This window comes from Electrona antarctica (genome assembly GCF_951216825.1).
Source record: "Electrona antarctica genome assembly, chromosome: 15".
NCBI lineage: Eukaryota > Metazoa > Chordata > Actinopteri > Myctophiformes > Myctophidae > Electrona > Electrona antarctica.
In genome coordinates, this window is record NC_136796.1 from 23,845,413 (window position 1) to 23,860,323 (window position 14,911).

At 46.6% G+C, this 14,911-nt stretch overlaps 1 protein-coding gene across 1 annotated transcript in view; it reads right to left on the reverse strand.

The window, feature by feature from the left end:
• Positions 1-219: 219 nt before the first annotated feature.
• Positions 220-14,911, reverse strand: part of LOC306938854 (transmembrane protein 65-like) — a 41,157-nt gene continuing 26,465 nt past the window's right edge. The window contains exons 5-7 of the mRNA XM_079523199.1: positions 4,828-4,870; positions 1,576-1,681; positions 220-1,204 (exon numbers count right to left, since the gene is read on the reverse strand). Coding sequence (XP_079379325.1) covers positions 1,088-1,204; positions 1,576-1,681; positions 4,828-4,870 — 266 coding nt within the window. The 3' untranslated portion in view covers positions 220-1,087. The remainder of the gene's footprint in view (positions 1,205-1,575; positions 1,682-4,827; positions 4,871-14,911) is intronic.

Here is a 14,911-nt window from a genome sequence, read left to right on the forward strand (position 1 = left end):
GAAGTAAGCCCAACTAAAGCACGGTCGTACAACGGTGTTGTGCACTGAACATAGCAGAGCTACAGTACAAGCTCTCAATGTGTGGCAGATGCAACGTGTTGTGAGCTTGTAGATCATCAATAACCGTTGTGCGACTGTGCATAAATTAGCCATTAGTATTCAACTGCTCCATTTTCCGGAAGAACACATTCTGTCCTAATGAGGCAAACAGCAGAAACTGCTTTCATGTGCTTTAAAAAGGGAAGGGAAAAGTCATGTTAAAAAAAAGGGAACCAAATTACGCAACAGACGTTCAACATACCGCTTTAGATTTCAGGGTGTCCATTCCAGAGCAAAACCAGCATTTAAAAGGAAAATATAAATAAAACCCATGTTTAATTGAGAAATAGTGCTTGCAGCTGCCGTGACATTACAAGTCAGCCGAAGTCAAAAGGAAATTAGTCTGGCACCCCATCGTCCTACCAGCAGACCATGTTTGCATAATAGAATAGAATATTCTGACCTTCAAATGATGGATGTTACCTGCCAGAGCAGCCGATAGCATTAACAACCACACTCAAATTCTGTCTTTTATACATGCGGAATCTTCCTCACTGTCTATTGGAGAGTTGCTTTTGGGAGTGTTTGGCAATCGTTAAGCTTCTTTTAAGATTTAAAATAATAAAATGTAACTTATTTTAATTAAACAAGTATTTTTTTGATAGAATCTTTGACTAATCTAAAAGATTAATTACACATTTTAATTACGAGTCGGTACCCGACCTCCCATCGGACTTCCTAACCACAAGACCATTGAGCTGTTTATTTAAGTAATTCAACATTAGCAAATACCGTTTCCGATGACGTGTTTTTGCATTCCAAAATATCGTCAAAAGCTAGGACCCTCCAGCATTCATTTTTCTATACAGACAAATGCTGTAATGCCACAGAGCTACTGGTAGGTGTCGCCAAAAGAAAGACTACTGAGATGAATGTTACATGACTTTCAGTTGTAATGGTAGTGGCGGATAAGGAGTGTAGAGTTGTGTCAGACCAGGCTAGTGTCAGACTGTTTAAGGGTTAGAGGGGTTATGAGTATGATAGCTTGTTAGGAGTTTGACGGCGTAGCAGCAGTGGGCTTGGTTGGTTTGTCTTTGTCGTCACCCATGAACAGCAATGGGAACATCCCCAGAATACAGCCAATAGCCACTCCTATTGCTTTACCCTGCAAGGGAACAAACACAACACTTTATTATATCATATTAACCATTTAAACACTTTGCACTTTGTCCCCAGGGGTCTACATGGTCCCCTCTACGCCAAATGTCTTCGCTGGAAATAGCTAATTTACAGGTGTTTGTTTTTTTGCTATTTTCGTGGAATGTTTGCCAACTTCTCACGAATGTTCATGTGGTTCATGCACCTGTAAATACATGCAGCAGAAGTGCATAGAAACAAGAAACACTAGAGCGAGTGACGCAGGCCTAATTAGTAATTAACACCACCTGTACCACCTCCCTCCTGTGTCAATTTTAAAGTTGTTTTTCGTCCCGTAAATCGATTTGATATTTTTTAAAAGGTGATGAATGCTCTCACCATGTGGGAGCTCAGCCTGGTTTGCCACATGTCAGCCTGTTTGGGGGATAATTCTGCACCCGCCATTCCTAGTCTGGATACCAGAGCTTCCACGTAACCTGCAAGACTACACACACACACACACACACACACACACACACACACACACAGTGGATTTTATGGCAATCACACACATTGGTTTTTTTAACCTCCCAATTTAGTCGTTATGCCAATTCTCCCCCTGTGTACAGGTCCTGGTTGTCCCTGCAAATCCACACTGTTTTGTGTCTCCTCCATTGCCAGCTGCTTCTCTTCACCTGCCAAGTGAAGACTTTCACCAGGAGGGCATAATGCTTGTGGGGGGAAACGCTCCCCTTATCCCCTGCCGACACCCCGACCAACCTGTACTATTCCCATGTGCAGTGACAACAATTCCAAAAAATTAGAATATCATGGAAAAGTTGGTTTATTTCCACAATTCCATTCAAAAAGATTAACTTTCATAGATTCAGGGCTTGACGCTTAGCACGTGTGCTCCTAAATAGAAAAATCTAGTAGCACGCAAAATAATCATTTTAGGGGCACGATGAAAAGTTATCAAATAATGTGTTTTTCTTTAATAGTTTAAAAGTGATATGAGGTCAATGAGGAGGGATTTCAAAGTCACTGACCCCACCATTATAACCACTGGCCCAGGACATTAATCAGGTGTTGATCGCCATAATAAAGAAAATGAACAAATTTGGTACAAAATCTTTCCGTAAAATAAAAAACCCTACTTTAATCCTAAAATAAACAAGCAAAACTAACATCTGCCTATTCCATATCATGTGTAAATACGTTCATTTTATAACTACTACACCTAGACTACATTTATTTTTTTTATTATTTTTTTATCCCACGATTTTGTAACCCATTTTTCACCCCTGTGTCAATTATCTAATGTGATCCTGGGCTCTACACACCCTCCGCCAACCTAGTCCCCATATATGAGGGACATGGGGAGAGCAACGGACTTGAACTCATGCTTCCTTCATGCCTGAGTGTCCAAGTTGCTCCTTTACACCTGACTACATATCTATAAAGCAAAATGTATTCTACGATGCAGCTCGATGCATTTTGATTTATCAAATCTTCTATCACATATTAAAGCTAATGTCATTGGTTAGTGCAGTGGTGCTGCTGCATTCAAGTGCAGCACAACATAACAAAATCACACCCGTGTGAAGTGAGGGGTGCTAATATATTAAAGTCTAACTCGTGTTGATTAGGTGATGTAATGGTGATGTAAAACAAACAGTGCAAACACAAACATTAAACGCCATTAACAATAAAGAGACAATATGACGTAATGAGGCACATTATGACGTAAATTTTCCCTTCATTGTCAATGGCATTTACAAAACAAACATTGAACTAAAGACAAACATTAAACCTGTGTATAGGAGAAAAATCACACCTGTGTGAACTGAGTGGTGTAATATAGCCTGTCTGACGTAATGAAATCATGTCTGACGTAATGAAATCACACCCGGGTGAACAGGGTGAACATAGCAACCATGCTCATTTTTTCTGCACAGACTAACAAAGCCAGTTGTAGGAGTGGTTTACACCACTCAAAAATCATGTCTGACGTAATGAAATCACACCCGGGTGAACAGGGTGAACATAGCAACCATGCTCATTTTTTCTGCACTAACAAAGCCAGTTGTAGGAGTGGTTTACACCACTCAAAAATCACACCCGTGTGAACTGAGTGGTGTAAGGTCTTATATAGACTGATCAGCTGTGGTCTCACGTAATGTCTCACGTAATGAAAACACACCCGTGTGAACTGGGTGACCATAGCAACCATGCTCATTTTTTTTGGTACGGACAGACACGTAAACTAACAAAGCTAGTTGTAGGAGTGGTTTACACCACTCAAAAATGTATTGAACGGTCAAATTCTGTAGTAGCACAGGTGCTACAAACTGCATTTTACAACTCACACTGTTCTATTTCTAGTAGCAAATGCGACTACCTGGTCGCACTGTCGAGCGGCCGAGCCCTGCATAGATTATATATTCAGTGCACACAACGTCAATGATTTCAAGTATTTATTTGTTTATCTTTACACAATTTTGGCTTCCAGCTCATAAAACCCACCAAAACAGAATTTTTAAAAATTAGAATACTCACCATTTACTCCTCAGTTTTTGCAGAGCATGAATGTTTTAATCTGAATGCCACATTAAGAAATTAGGATCACATCAAATCAATCAAAATATGGTACTTTCAAAAATCATCACTGCCTCGATACGCCGTGGCATTGAGGCAATCAGCCTGTGGCATTGCCTTGGTGTTACGCAAGCCCAGGTTTCCTTGATGCTTGCTATCAGCTCTTCTTTGTTTTTGGGTCTGGTAACGCCTCATTTTCCTCTTGACAATACCCCATAGATTCTCAATGTGGTTTAGGTCCGGCGAGTTGGCTGGCCAGTCAAGCACTGTGGCTGTATGGAGATGCAGATTTTATCTTCCAGCTGGACCTGGCCCCTGCCCATACCGCCAGAAGCACCACAACCTGGTTTGATGCCCATGTCATCACAGTGCTTGACTGGCCAGCCAACTCGCCGGACCTAAACCACATTGAGAATCTATGGGGTATTGTCAAGAGGAAAATGAGGGGCACCAGACACAAAAACAAAGAAGAGCTGATAGCAAGCATCAACAAAACCTGGGCTTCCATAACTCCCGATCAATGCCACAGGCTGATGGCCTCAATGCCACGGCGTATCGAGGCAGTGATGAAGGCAAAGGGATTCCCAACCAAGTATTGAAGATTGACATTTCCGTTTTGAAAGTACCATATTTTGATTGATTTGATGTGATCCTAATTTCTTAATGTGACATTCAGATTAAAACATCCATGCTCTGCAAAAACTGAGGAGTAAATGGTGATTTCTTCACAGTATTCTATTTTTTTTTAATTCTGTTTTAGTGGGTTTTATGAGCTGGAAGCCAAAATTGTGTAAAGACAAACAAATACTTGAAATCATTTACGTTGTGTACACTGAATCTAATCTATTGAAAGTTAAACTTTTTGAATGGAATTATGGAAATAAACCAACTTTTCCATGGTATTCTAATTTTTTGGAAAGGTGCTGTACATGTAGATGGCCCAGCCAAGACGGGAGGTTCCACCACTTCTGTCCCTTGCTTTCCGTTTCTCGCTTAACTCTCTCAAATAATACATGAGAAAAAACATTTAAAATGTTTTAATTTGATGCTTACCCAAGGCCTGCCAAGTCTGAAACCAGGTTCCCTAGAGCCGCAGCTGTAAGGGTAGAGAGAGAGAGAGTGTTAGTGATGGAGAGAGAAAGATGGCAAGAGGAAGGCATAGAGGTAAGGATTGGTGAGAGTACGAGAGATAGAATAGGTAGAGGGTAGGGGTGCAAAGTGAATAAAACATTGATTTAATATAGAATAAAAACAGTTTTAGTAAAACAATTGATTAATAAAAAAAGAAGCCCATCTACAAGCTCACAGCGTATCACACCGCATTGTGTTGTTTGCTTGTAGATGGTCTATTTTCACTCAGCCCTAGAGGAGGGAGAGTTTAAGGTGGAGGGAGAAAATGATGAAAACCTGACATGGAAAGGAGTCTGTGAGGAAGGACACAGGAGGAGTGAGAGAAATTACATTTTCCCAACATATCATAGATCAAAGAGCACCTTGTGAAACTGGATTTCTTTCCACAAAAGGAGTCCTATCGTCAGCCTGAAGCCTTTTTATTCCATCCAATGCTATATTTTACAGTCGATGGCAAGACTGCACCACCAGTTTAGCAATATTGCTATTAATAATTAATCTAGTTTTTCTTAGGAAATAAGATAATAAGTGAAAAGGGCAGTCTCATTTTACTTATCTGTATCTGCCGACAAAACTTCAAAACATAAAAATATATATCAAAAGACAGTAAATCAAAGACAGTAAAACTCGACAGCCATTTCAATGCAGAACAATGACGTGTTTTAAGACTTTGGGCTACAAAGTGGACATACTCAATTCACTTCTCCTCAGATGTGTGTGAAGTGAGGGGCACTCTTATCATCATACATCATTTCATTCTGGCCAATCGCAATTTGTGTCTTGTGAATAGAGAAATTAGGTCAAATGTCAGCCAAATATGACGTAAATTTGTGGCAACACAAACATTAAATGCCATTGACAATGAAGGGAAAATGTCCGTCATATATGTAGACGAGCAAATCGGCTAATCAATCACATGTGATTTTTATCCTCAATATGTACTTAGTTTGCTCAGCCAATCAAATATTCGCTATGGGGTGATCAGCCAATCAAATCATTGCTATTATTCACACAAACACACAAAGCTGGGCATAGGAGGGGCTAGCGCCTCTCAAAAAAGTTGAGCCTGTGAATAGTGTGGTTAGTTGGACACTTGCTGCCGGTACCACACATATGCCTGTGAATAGTGTGGTTAGTTGGACACTTGCTGCCGGTACCACACATTACATATGCCGGATAAAATGGGAAGGCATTCCACCAAAGCCATAAATCCTTCCTGTGCTTGTCCTACACTGTCGATAAAAAAAATATATAAAACAATTGAATTATGTGGATCTCAGGATTCAAATGAGATCATGGCTCCAATGTTGATCCCAGACATCATGTTGTACTAGTCATCTACAGTAGGACAGTCCTCTAGGTCTAGGACATAGGAGGTTCCAACCTCAATCAGAATCCTGATGATTTCCTGGCTTAGATCCTTGATTAAAAAAAAATCAAAACGTATAAAACGTGGAACAAATAGTGGAGGTACTTCTGTGGCCTACTGGCATGAGAAATATGACAGGTCCACCTGTTTGCAAGATTAGCACCGGACAGGCGGACACACAGACAGACTGACCCTCGTATAGACTCATACATAGAGACACAGACAGACTGACCCTCGTATAGACTCATACATAGAGACACAGACAGACTGACCCTCGTATACTCATACATAGACACACAGACAGACTGACCCTCGTATAGACTCATGCATAGACACACAGACAGACTGACCCTTGTATAGACTCATACATAGAGACACAGACAGACTGACCCTTGTATAGACTCATACATAGACACACAGACAGACTGACCATCGTATAGACTCATGCATAGACACACAGACAGACTGACCCTCGTATAGACTCATACATAGACACACAGACAGACTGACCCTTGTATAGACTCATACATAGCCACATCATAAAAATATTTATGTTTCCCATTCTCCGTGGGGAGTTTTATGGGGTGGCTCTGTATGGGCGAGCTGTCTAGGAGAGGGTCTGCCTGTGTTTATGGAGCTAATCTCGTAAATAGCTGGACCGATCAGTGCCATAAATTTATTGTGCATGCTGCCAGTAGGTCACAGAAGTACCTTCCCATGATTTATACTGAAATATGAAAATGTAATTATTTGATAAAGGAAGTCAAAGGGGGCTTTGAGTCTGAAACTTTTCCCAAATTTGGAGTCATATTATGTCAGATATGTCAGAAAATGGCCAGCCTGTGACATCAGTCTGACAACATGAAGTCAGATTCACGCCGTTCCATGTGGATCCAGAGATACACACACATTTTTCTTTCTTTTCCTTTCCTTACTCATTAAGACCCGAGGCAGATTCTACAAATGCCTTCTAAATCAGTACCAATTTGATATATATTTGACCACGGACCCCCATCTGAAAAGAGTTTGTGCCAGCCCCCAGAAGAGAAAAATCAAAATTATTCAATATTTTTCAAACATTTTGAAAAAATGTACAAGCTTGTGGCATGAAGTATAACACCTGAAATCTAAAATGACAGTAGTCGAGGGTGCCCATTAACGTCATGAGGATGCTAAACAGGTGGTGCTGGTGCTGCTGCTCAGCCCTCCAGGTACTTCAATGGGAGACATGAAACTCACTGACACATGAAAGCTCATCTGTCACAAATTCCCATGGCATCTAAGTCTTTAGTCTTTATCAACACCTGCTAGCATTACTGTGCCGAGGTAATGAGGAAACACCACCTAAAATGCATTTCAGTTTGTATTATTACCCGTTTAACAATTTAAATAATAGTAATTTAATACAAATTAAATAACTTATTACTTTTAGTATTATTTACCGTGTGTCCATCCGTCAGTCAAAGCTGACTGAATTAAACATTTTAAATTAAATAAATCTGAACACAAACCAGCCAGTTTATATAAAGGCCTAATAATGTGTCATTTTATGCAAAAGAACTGCACAACTGCATAGCATCAATACTGGACACGTCGCCTGCAGAATAAGGTCAATTAAACCATGCATATGGGCATGACGTGACTGTGATAACATGGAGGTTACTTTAGTAACCATGGTTCTTTAAGTAAGTGAGCGAAATATTTCGCTCTATGGGAGGTTTTCCTTGCAAAACCGAGGTGCAGAACTTCATTTTAATGAACTCATCGCAGGACAGAAACTCTGCCCTGCGGGTTTAAGAGATGCGTGACGTCAGACGCCAAGACCCTGGGGGCTTAAAAGGGGGGTCTACGTCACCAGCTCTCATTCGAACACTTTCCTTCTGCCAAGAGCAAGACAGAAGGGTGTTCAGCGAAATATTTCGCTCACTTACTTAAAGAACCATGGTTACTAAAGTAACCTCCATGTTCTTTTAAGTTGTGTTCGCGAAATATTTCGCTCTATGGGACCTTATGAACTCCCGTATCTTGAACTAGCCAAGTGAGTCCTAGGACTTAGGAAGTAAGGGCTAGGGAACCTTAGGTTCGTAGCCCGGTCCCACAGGGTGGAAAGGTGCCAGTCTTAGACTGTCACATGTCTTTCCAGAGCTGCTGAATAGGGCAGGGTGGAGTCTGCCCTGGGCAGCTTGGGTTTTATAGAGGGAGCTGGCAGGGGGGGTTACTGCCTTATTTCCTCTAGAGCTCTTATGAAATGGACTTACCTGAAGTACATTTAGGGTGCGGCAGCCGCAGCTCCTAAGACCGCGTGCGCCAGTGAGGGCGCTGCCACATCTAGGTTATAGTATGTGGCGAAGGTCGAGGAGGAGGACCAGCTTGCCGCTGTACAGACATCCTGGATTGAGACACCCTTGTGGAGTGCCCAGGATGCTGCCATACCTCTTGTGGAATGAGCCCTCAGTGTTAGTGGGGGCTCCACTCCCTGGGTAGTGTAGGCCAGGCGAATGGCCTGCACTATCCAGTTTGAGATAGTGACCTTTGTGACAGGCTTTCCCAGGGTTCTGGCGCCCCAGGATACGAACAGCTGTTGACCTATCCTGGAGGGGCCTGTTCTGTCCATGTAAGTGCGAAGGGCTCTCACTGGACAGAGGCAGTTCAGCCTCCTATCTTCTTCGGTAGCGAAGGGAGGGGGGTGGAAAGCCTGCAGATCTACCGGTACACAAACTGAAAAGGCGTTCTTTGGTAAGAAGGCTGGGTTTGCTTTAATGGTGACCTTGGTTGACCTTTCGTCGAATCTCATGCACTCTGGAGAGGTCGAGAGTGCGTGCAGATCGCTAACCCTTTTAGCGGTTGTTAGTGCAACTAGGAGGGCTGTCTTTAGCGTAAGACATTTTAGGTCTGCAGTCTGCAGTGGCTCGAAGGGTTCGGTGGTTAGAGCCCTGAGGACCAGAGACAGATCCCATGAAGGGACCAGGGACCTGTTGACCTTGTGATCCCTGCGTACACCCTTCACAAACTGCTTTACCAGAGGATGTTTCCATACAGTCTGGTTATTAATACCCACATGGCAGGCTGAGATAGCTGCCAGGTGGGTTTTAACTGAGGAGAGGCCTAGTCCTCTGTCTAGGAACTCCTGCAGGAATGTTAGGACGTCGACTACTGAAGCTTGGAATGAGATAACCTGGTTAGGTCGTTCTGAGCACCACTGCTCGAAGATGCGCCAAGCTGTTTCGTAGCGAGTCATTGTTGACTGGGCTCTGGCTCTCTGAATTGTTGCAACAACATTCGGAGGGAGGCCGGCCTCAGTTAGCATTAGCCTCTCACGGGCCAGACCCACAGGTCTAGGTCCTTGGGGCAAGGGTGGAAGATTTCTCGACCCGCTTGCGTGAGAAGATCTGCCCGTAGAGGGAGCTGCCATGGCTGGTTGTAGAGGAGGGGGGCTATCTCCGACCTCCAGACGCCCCAGGCTGGTGCTACTAGTAGTACCATCAGACCCTGAGTTCTCACTCTGTCCAGAGTGGGAAGAATGAGACTCAGTGGGGGAAAAGCGTAGAGGAGGGACCTGGGCCATTGGTGTGCTAGGGCGTCTAGCCCCAGCGTCGATGGTCCCCCCATCGAGAAGAAGAGAGGACACTTCGTGTTCTGCTCTGAGGCGAACAGGTCCGCCTCGGGTGTCCCGTACCTGTCCCAGATCTGGTTCGCTACCTGGGGATGTAGCGACCAGTCTGCGTAGCGGAGGGGTCCTCTGGACAGCAGGTCCGCCCCTGTGTTTAGGATACCCGGGACGTGACATGCTGTGATGGATAGAAGATGTGTGTCGCACCACATTGTGAGTCTCTGAGCCAATTGGTGCAAGCGAGGGGACCTGAGACCCCCTTGCTTGTTGATGTAACACATAGCTGTTGTGTTGTCCGTCCTGACCAGAACGTGACAACCTTGTATGCGCGGTTCGAAATCCCTCAGAGCGAGGAAAACCGCCATCAGCTCCAGATAGTTGATGTGGTAGGAGCGCAATTGTTCTGTCCACATCCCCCTGGTTGTAGTGCCTTCCAACGTGGCTCCCCAGCCAGTCATGCTGGCGTCTGTGGTGACAACTTTTCTGGTCAGAGGTCTGCCCATAGGGACGCCTTCTGAGAGAGTCTGTCTGTCTGCCCACCATTGTAGGGCCAGCACGCATTGTGACGTCACTATCACCCTCTGGTGGCGACGGTGCATAGGTATGCGTAACGCATTCATCCACCGTTGGAAAGGTCTCATATGCAGCCTGGCTAGGCGAATTATGTGAACCACTGAGGCCATAAGCCCCGCCATCCGGAGGCATGCATGGAAAGGAATCGAACGTTCCTTTTTGAATGATGCTGCGGAGTGTATTATCGCCTCTATTCTCTCTTGGCTCGGGCGAGCTGTGAATGAGATCGAGTCTAGTGTTATACCGATGAAGTCTATAGACTGTGTCGGAGTTAACATGCTCTTCTCCTGGTTGATTTGAAAACCCAGTGAGTGGAGGTGGTTGAGTACTAGATGTGTGTGTAGCAGTACCTCTCGTGGAGAGTCTGCTGACAGAATCCAGTCGTCTATATACGTGGCTAGACGAATGCCCTGTTGTCGTAGTGGATTTATAGCTGCTGCTGTGCATTTCACAAAGACTCTCGGGCTTAGGGACATTCCGAAAGGGAGGACATTGTACTCGTACACTCTCCCTTTGAACCCGAAGCGCAGAAATTTTCTGTGCGGTGGGTAAATTGGAATATGGAAATATGCGTCCTGTAGATCTATTGACGTAAACCAGTCCCCTCTGCGGAGTGATCGCAGTAGGACTGGAGGCGTCAGCATTTTGAAGCGGAATCTCTTCAAAAAACGATTCAGGGCTCTTAGATCTAGAATGGGGCGGAGTCCGCCGCCTTTCTTTTTTACCAGAAAGTAACGGGAGTAAAATCCGTTGAGAGACTGGTTGGCAGAGACCTCTGAAATGGCGCCTTTCTTTAGGAGGGAAAAAATTTCCTCCTGCAGAATGTGCACCGCCCCTCCACTCGCTCGAGAGAAAATAACTCTCTCGAACGTGGGTGGTTTCGAGGCAAATTGGAGCCTGTACCCTGTCGCTATAGTGCGCATGATCCACGGGGATGCCCCGCAGCTCCGCCACTGTGATAGGTGACAGGACAGGGAACTCCCTGTTCTCGAGGGAGGCTCTGTCTGTGAGGCTCTGGTGCCCTCTAGTGGCCTGGGCGCGTAGAGGGATGACCTTCCATTTAATTTTCTCTCTCTCTTTGTGAGAGAGTGAAACAAAATTTTGGCGTGACGGCTCTGGCCTGTGACAGCTTTTAAAGCTGGCACAGAGCGGGTTATGCCTCCCACATTTGGGCCTATGCCCTTCAGAGTTCGTTTCATTGTTGTTTTTTGTGTTTTTTTGTTTTTTTGTTTTCTCTTTATTGACAATAAAACAGACACATGTGAATTGCACATTACAACATTTCTGGGGATTAGTACAGAGGCAGCATCTGCATGTACGTCCCTCTTGAAACCTTTGAGTCTCGGCTCGAGAGTGAGGTCCGAGACCACTACTCTCGGCGTTGACCTCTGAACTGTAGGAGGAAGGGGGGGTGCGGCCTTGACCCCCCTCTGAACCCGGCCGGGCAGGTCATTTACGCTTCCCATAACCACGTCCTCTGGGAGCGTCCTTCTTGTAGGCCGGGGGAGAGCGGCGGCTGTCGGCCTTGGGACGTCCTGGGCCTCTCTGCTGCTGCTGTCTGTCCCCGCCACGGTCCTGGTTCCTAGGCGGGCCCTTGTTGTCCCCCCTGGGCTTCCATGGTGCCTTCCTGGCCTTGTTAGGGCGGCTGGAAGCGGTCTGGGTGGCCAGAGGTTCGAGAGCCTTCATGGTTTTATTGGAGGTCTCGGCCTGTTGGATGGAGATGGACATTTTTTCAAGGGCCCCGTGGAAAAGGCTGTCAGGGGCGATGGGGCCTGCCACCATGTCCCTCTTGACAGAGTCGGAGAGGGGGGCCAGGTTGACCCACCTCATCCGCTCTTGTAGGATGGTGGACACAAGGGCCTTCCCTGTGTGGTCCGCTATCTCGCACTGCAGAGACGCCATCTCGTGATTGAGACGGCGGAGCTCAGCCAGTTGCTCTGGTTTGGACGTGTTCCCCATCTCCAGGAGGAGCTTCTCTGCAGATCCCTGCAGGAGAGCTCCAGCATTGACTGCTTTGGCCACGAAGCACAGGTGGCCATGCAGCCATTTGTTGATCTTGGAGGCCTCTTTGTCTGCTGTGGTGGAGAAAGTAGGCTCTCTGTCCATGGGGACCACCCGTGGGACTGAAGGGTTGGCCAGGTATGAAGCCACGGCCTTGTCCATGGGAGGCATAGAATTCAGGCACATGTCTTCCATGCCCACCACATCCATAACGCCCCTGGTGCTGCGGGAGGAGCACTCTGCCTCCACCAGGGGTTTTTCCCAGGCGCTGGTGATGGTCTCAAAGAAGCCCAGACCACGGGGGAGTCTCTGCTTCTTTGGTGGGGGGGGGGGGAGATGTTTCTCATTCCTACCTTCCCACTTCAGCCTTTGGGTGGTGGACTCATGCCACTCATGGTTGCAGCGCTGGACCGCCTTCTTGTAAATGCCCATGATGTTGGAATCATCCATGAGCATGTCAGTGGGGTCCTGTGCCTCTGGCTGCTGCTGCTGTTCGACCTGCATGGTGCCGTCGTCCTCCTCGGGGAGACGGGGCATGTCGTCGTCATGGCCATCATCATTATTGTCGTCGTAATACTCGTAATCTTGGTAACTAGCCTCGTCGACGATAACGAAATCCTCGTCATAGGGCGCCTGGAAAGAAGGGACATATTCACCTTCTTCTTCCTCCTCCTCCTCGTCGGCCCAGCGTGGTGGGGAAGGATCCTGGCGTGCTGCGCGTTTAGGCGGGGGTTCCATAGTGGCTCTGACGAGCAGCTGGCGAGGTATGGCCACTGGAGCGGGAGGAAGAACCTCCGCGGGCTTTGGCTGCCCTGTTGGAGGAAGGTTATTCCCGCTGTCTGGCTGGCGAGGCCTGGTTGTCACTTTAGGCCTCGCTCCCAGAGCCTCGTATTCGGGGGCGTTGGCAGCCCTGACTGCCGAGGCCTGGGAGGAGGTGGCGGTGGCTGGAGCGCGGGTCCGTGGGGCCGCGACGGGCTGCTCCTGGGTAGCGTTGCTAGCACGTGGCGCCGGGGTGCTGCGTGCTAGCGGCGGGAAGTCCATTCTATGGTCCAATCTCACCCTCGGGGCTGTGCGTGGCTGTCCTCCGGTTGTCAGGACTTCAGACGGCCACGGGTCAATGGGTTTTTCGTACTCGAACTTGGCAAAGTATTCTTTGACTCGGAAGAGACGAGACCTCTTGGTAGCTTCGTTGGTGTGGTCGCAAGGGGAGCAGACCGCTCCGTCCCCGTTGACCGCATTACGGGCATGAGCGAGGCCCAGACAGTAGAGACAGACCTGGTGCTCGTCCTGTCCGGACATCGTGTTGCCGCATGCTCCTACGGCGCATCTCTTCTGGGGTCTTCCCTCGTGTCCACGACGGAGACGGCGTTCCTCAGAAGAGTTCTTGGTCTTCGACGTGTGTTTAGACATTCTGTCGAGGACGAAAAGCTAGCGTTTAGGCGCTAAGGCGTTGACGGCCCGGCGAGAAAAGCTAAGCTGAGAGAGCAGGCGTTGGCGGCCGGAGCTCTAGGCTAACAAAGTTAGTCGTAAAAGTTAAAAAGCTGAAAAGTGAAGCTTAGGCGGTGGCGGCCCGAGCTAAACTGTTAGCTAAAGCTGGTTAACTTCCCGCTCGAGCGGCAAGTTTACCTGTAAGAAACTAGTAGTTTCCGAAGCTTGTCAAACTAATAACTTGCTAGGGAAAAAAGCGTGTAAATTCTTTTTCTTTCTGCAGTTCAGTATCCAGGGATGTCGGAGAGTCTCACGGAGCTCGAGGCCTTCTCTTGCCCGATTTTCGAGACGTTAATCACTCCAAACAAACTTGGCTAGAAATTCTTGCGGTACCTCTTGGCAGAAGGAAAGCGAATGAGAGCTGGTGACGTAGACCCCCCTTTTAAGCCCCCAGGGTCTTGGCGTCTGACGTCACGCATCTCTTAAACCCGCAGGGCAGAGTTTCTGTCCTGCGATGAGTTCATTAAAATGAAGTTCTGCACCTCGGTTTTGCAAGGAAAACCTCCCATAGAGCGAAATATTTCGCGAACACAACTTAAAAGAACAAGGTGAATGAAATGCATTGTGGTGCCAGCTCCAGAGCCTGTGGCCTTGGTCCCGTGTTATTTATTGTGCATAGTGTGCCCACCAGAGACACTCCACACAGCAGAGCTCTCCCTACAGAGAATGCTTTTTGTGTGCGAAAAGATTTGCATGACAATGAAGACACCCACAGAACTCTTGACACATCTTCACATCTTCAGACTAGTCTGATATTTCCAGAGGAGGATTTGAATGATCATTGCCATTCACCAGAATTCTGTACATGTCTGTAGTTGGAGAAACGACAGCCTGCCCGTAGCGGGTACAGGATGTACAATAAACTCATGATGACTACCCCATTCATATTTTAGGCATTCAGCTCACATTCAGTTCATCTAGAGGAATGCAGCAGTGGTTCTACTCCTGGGCTAGATTCTTATTCT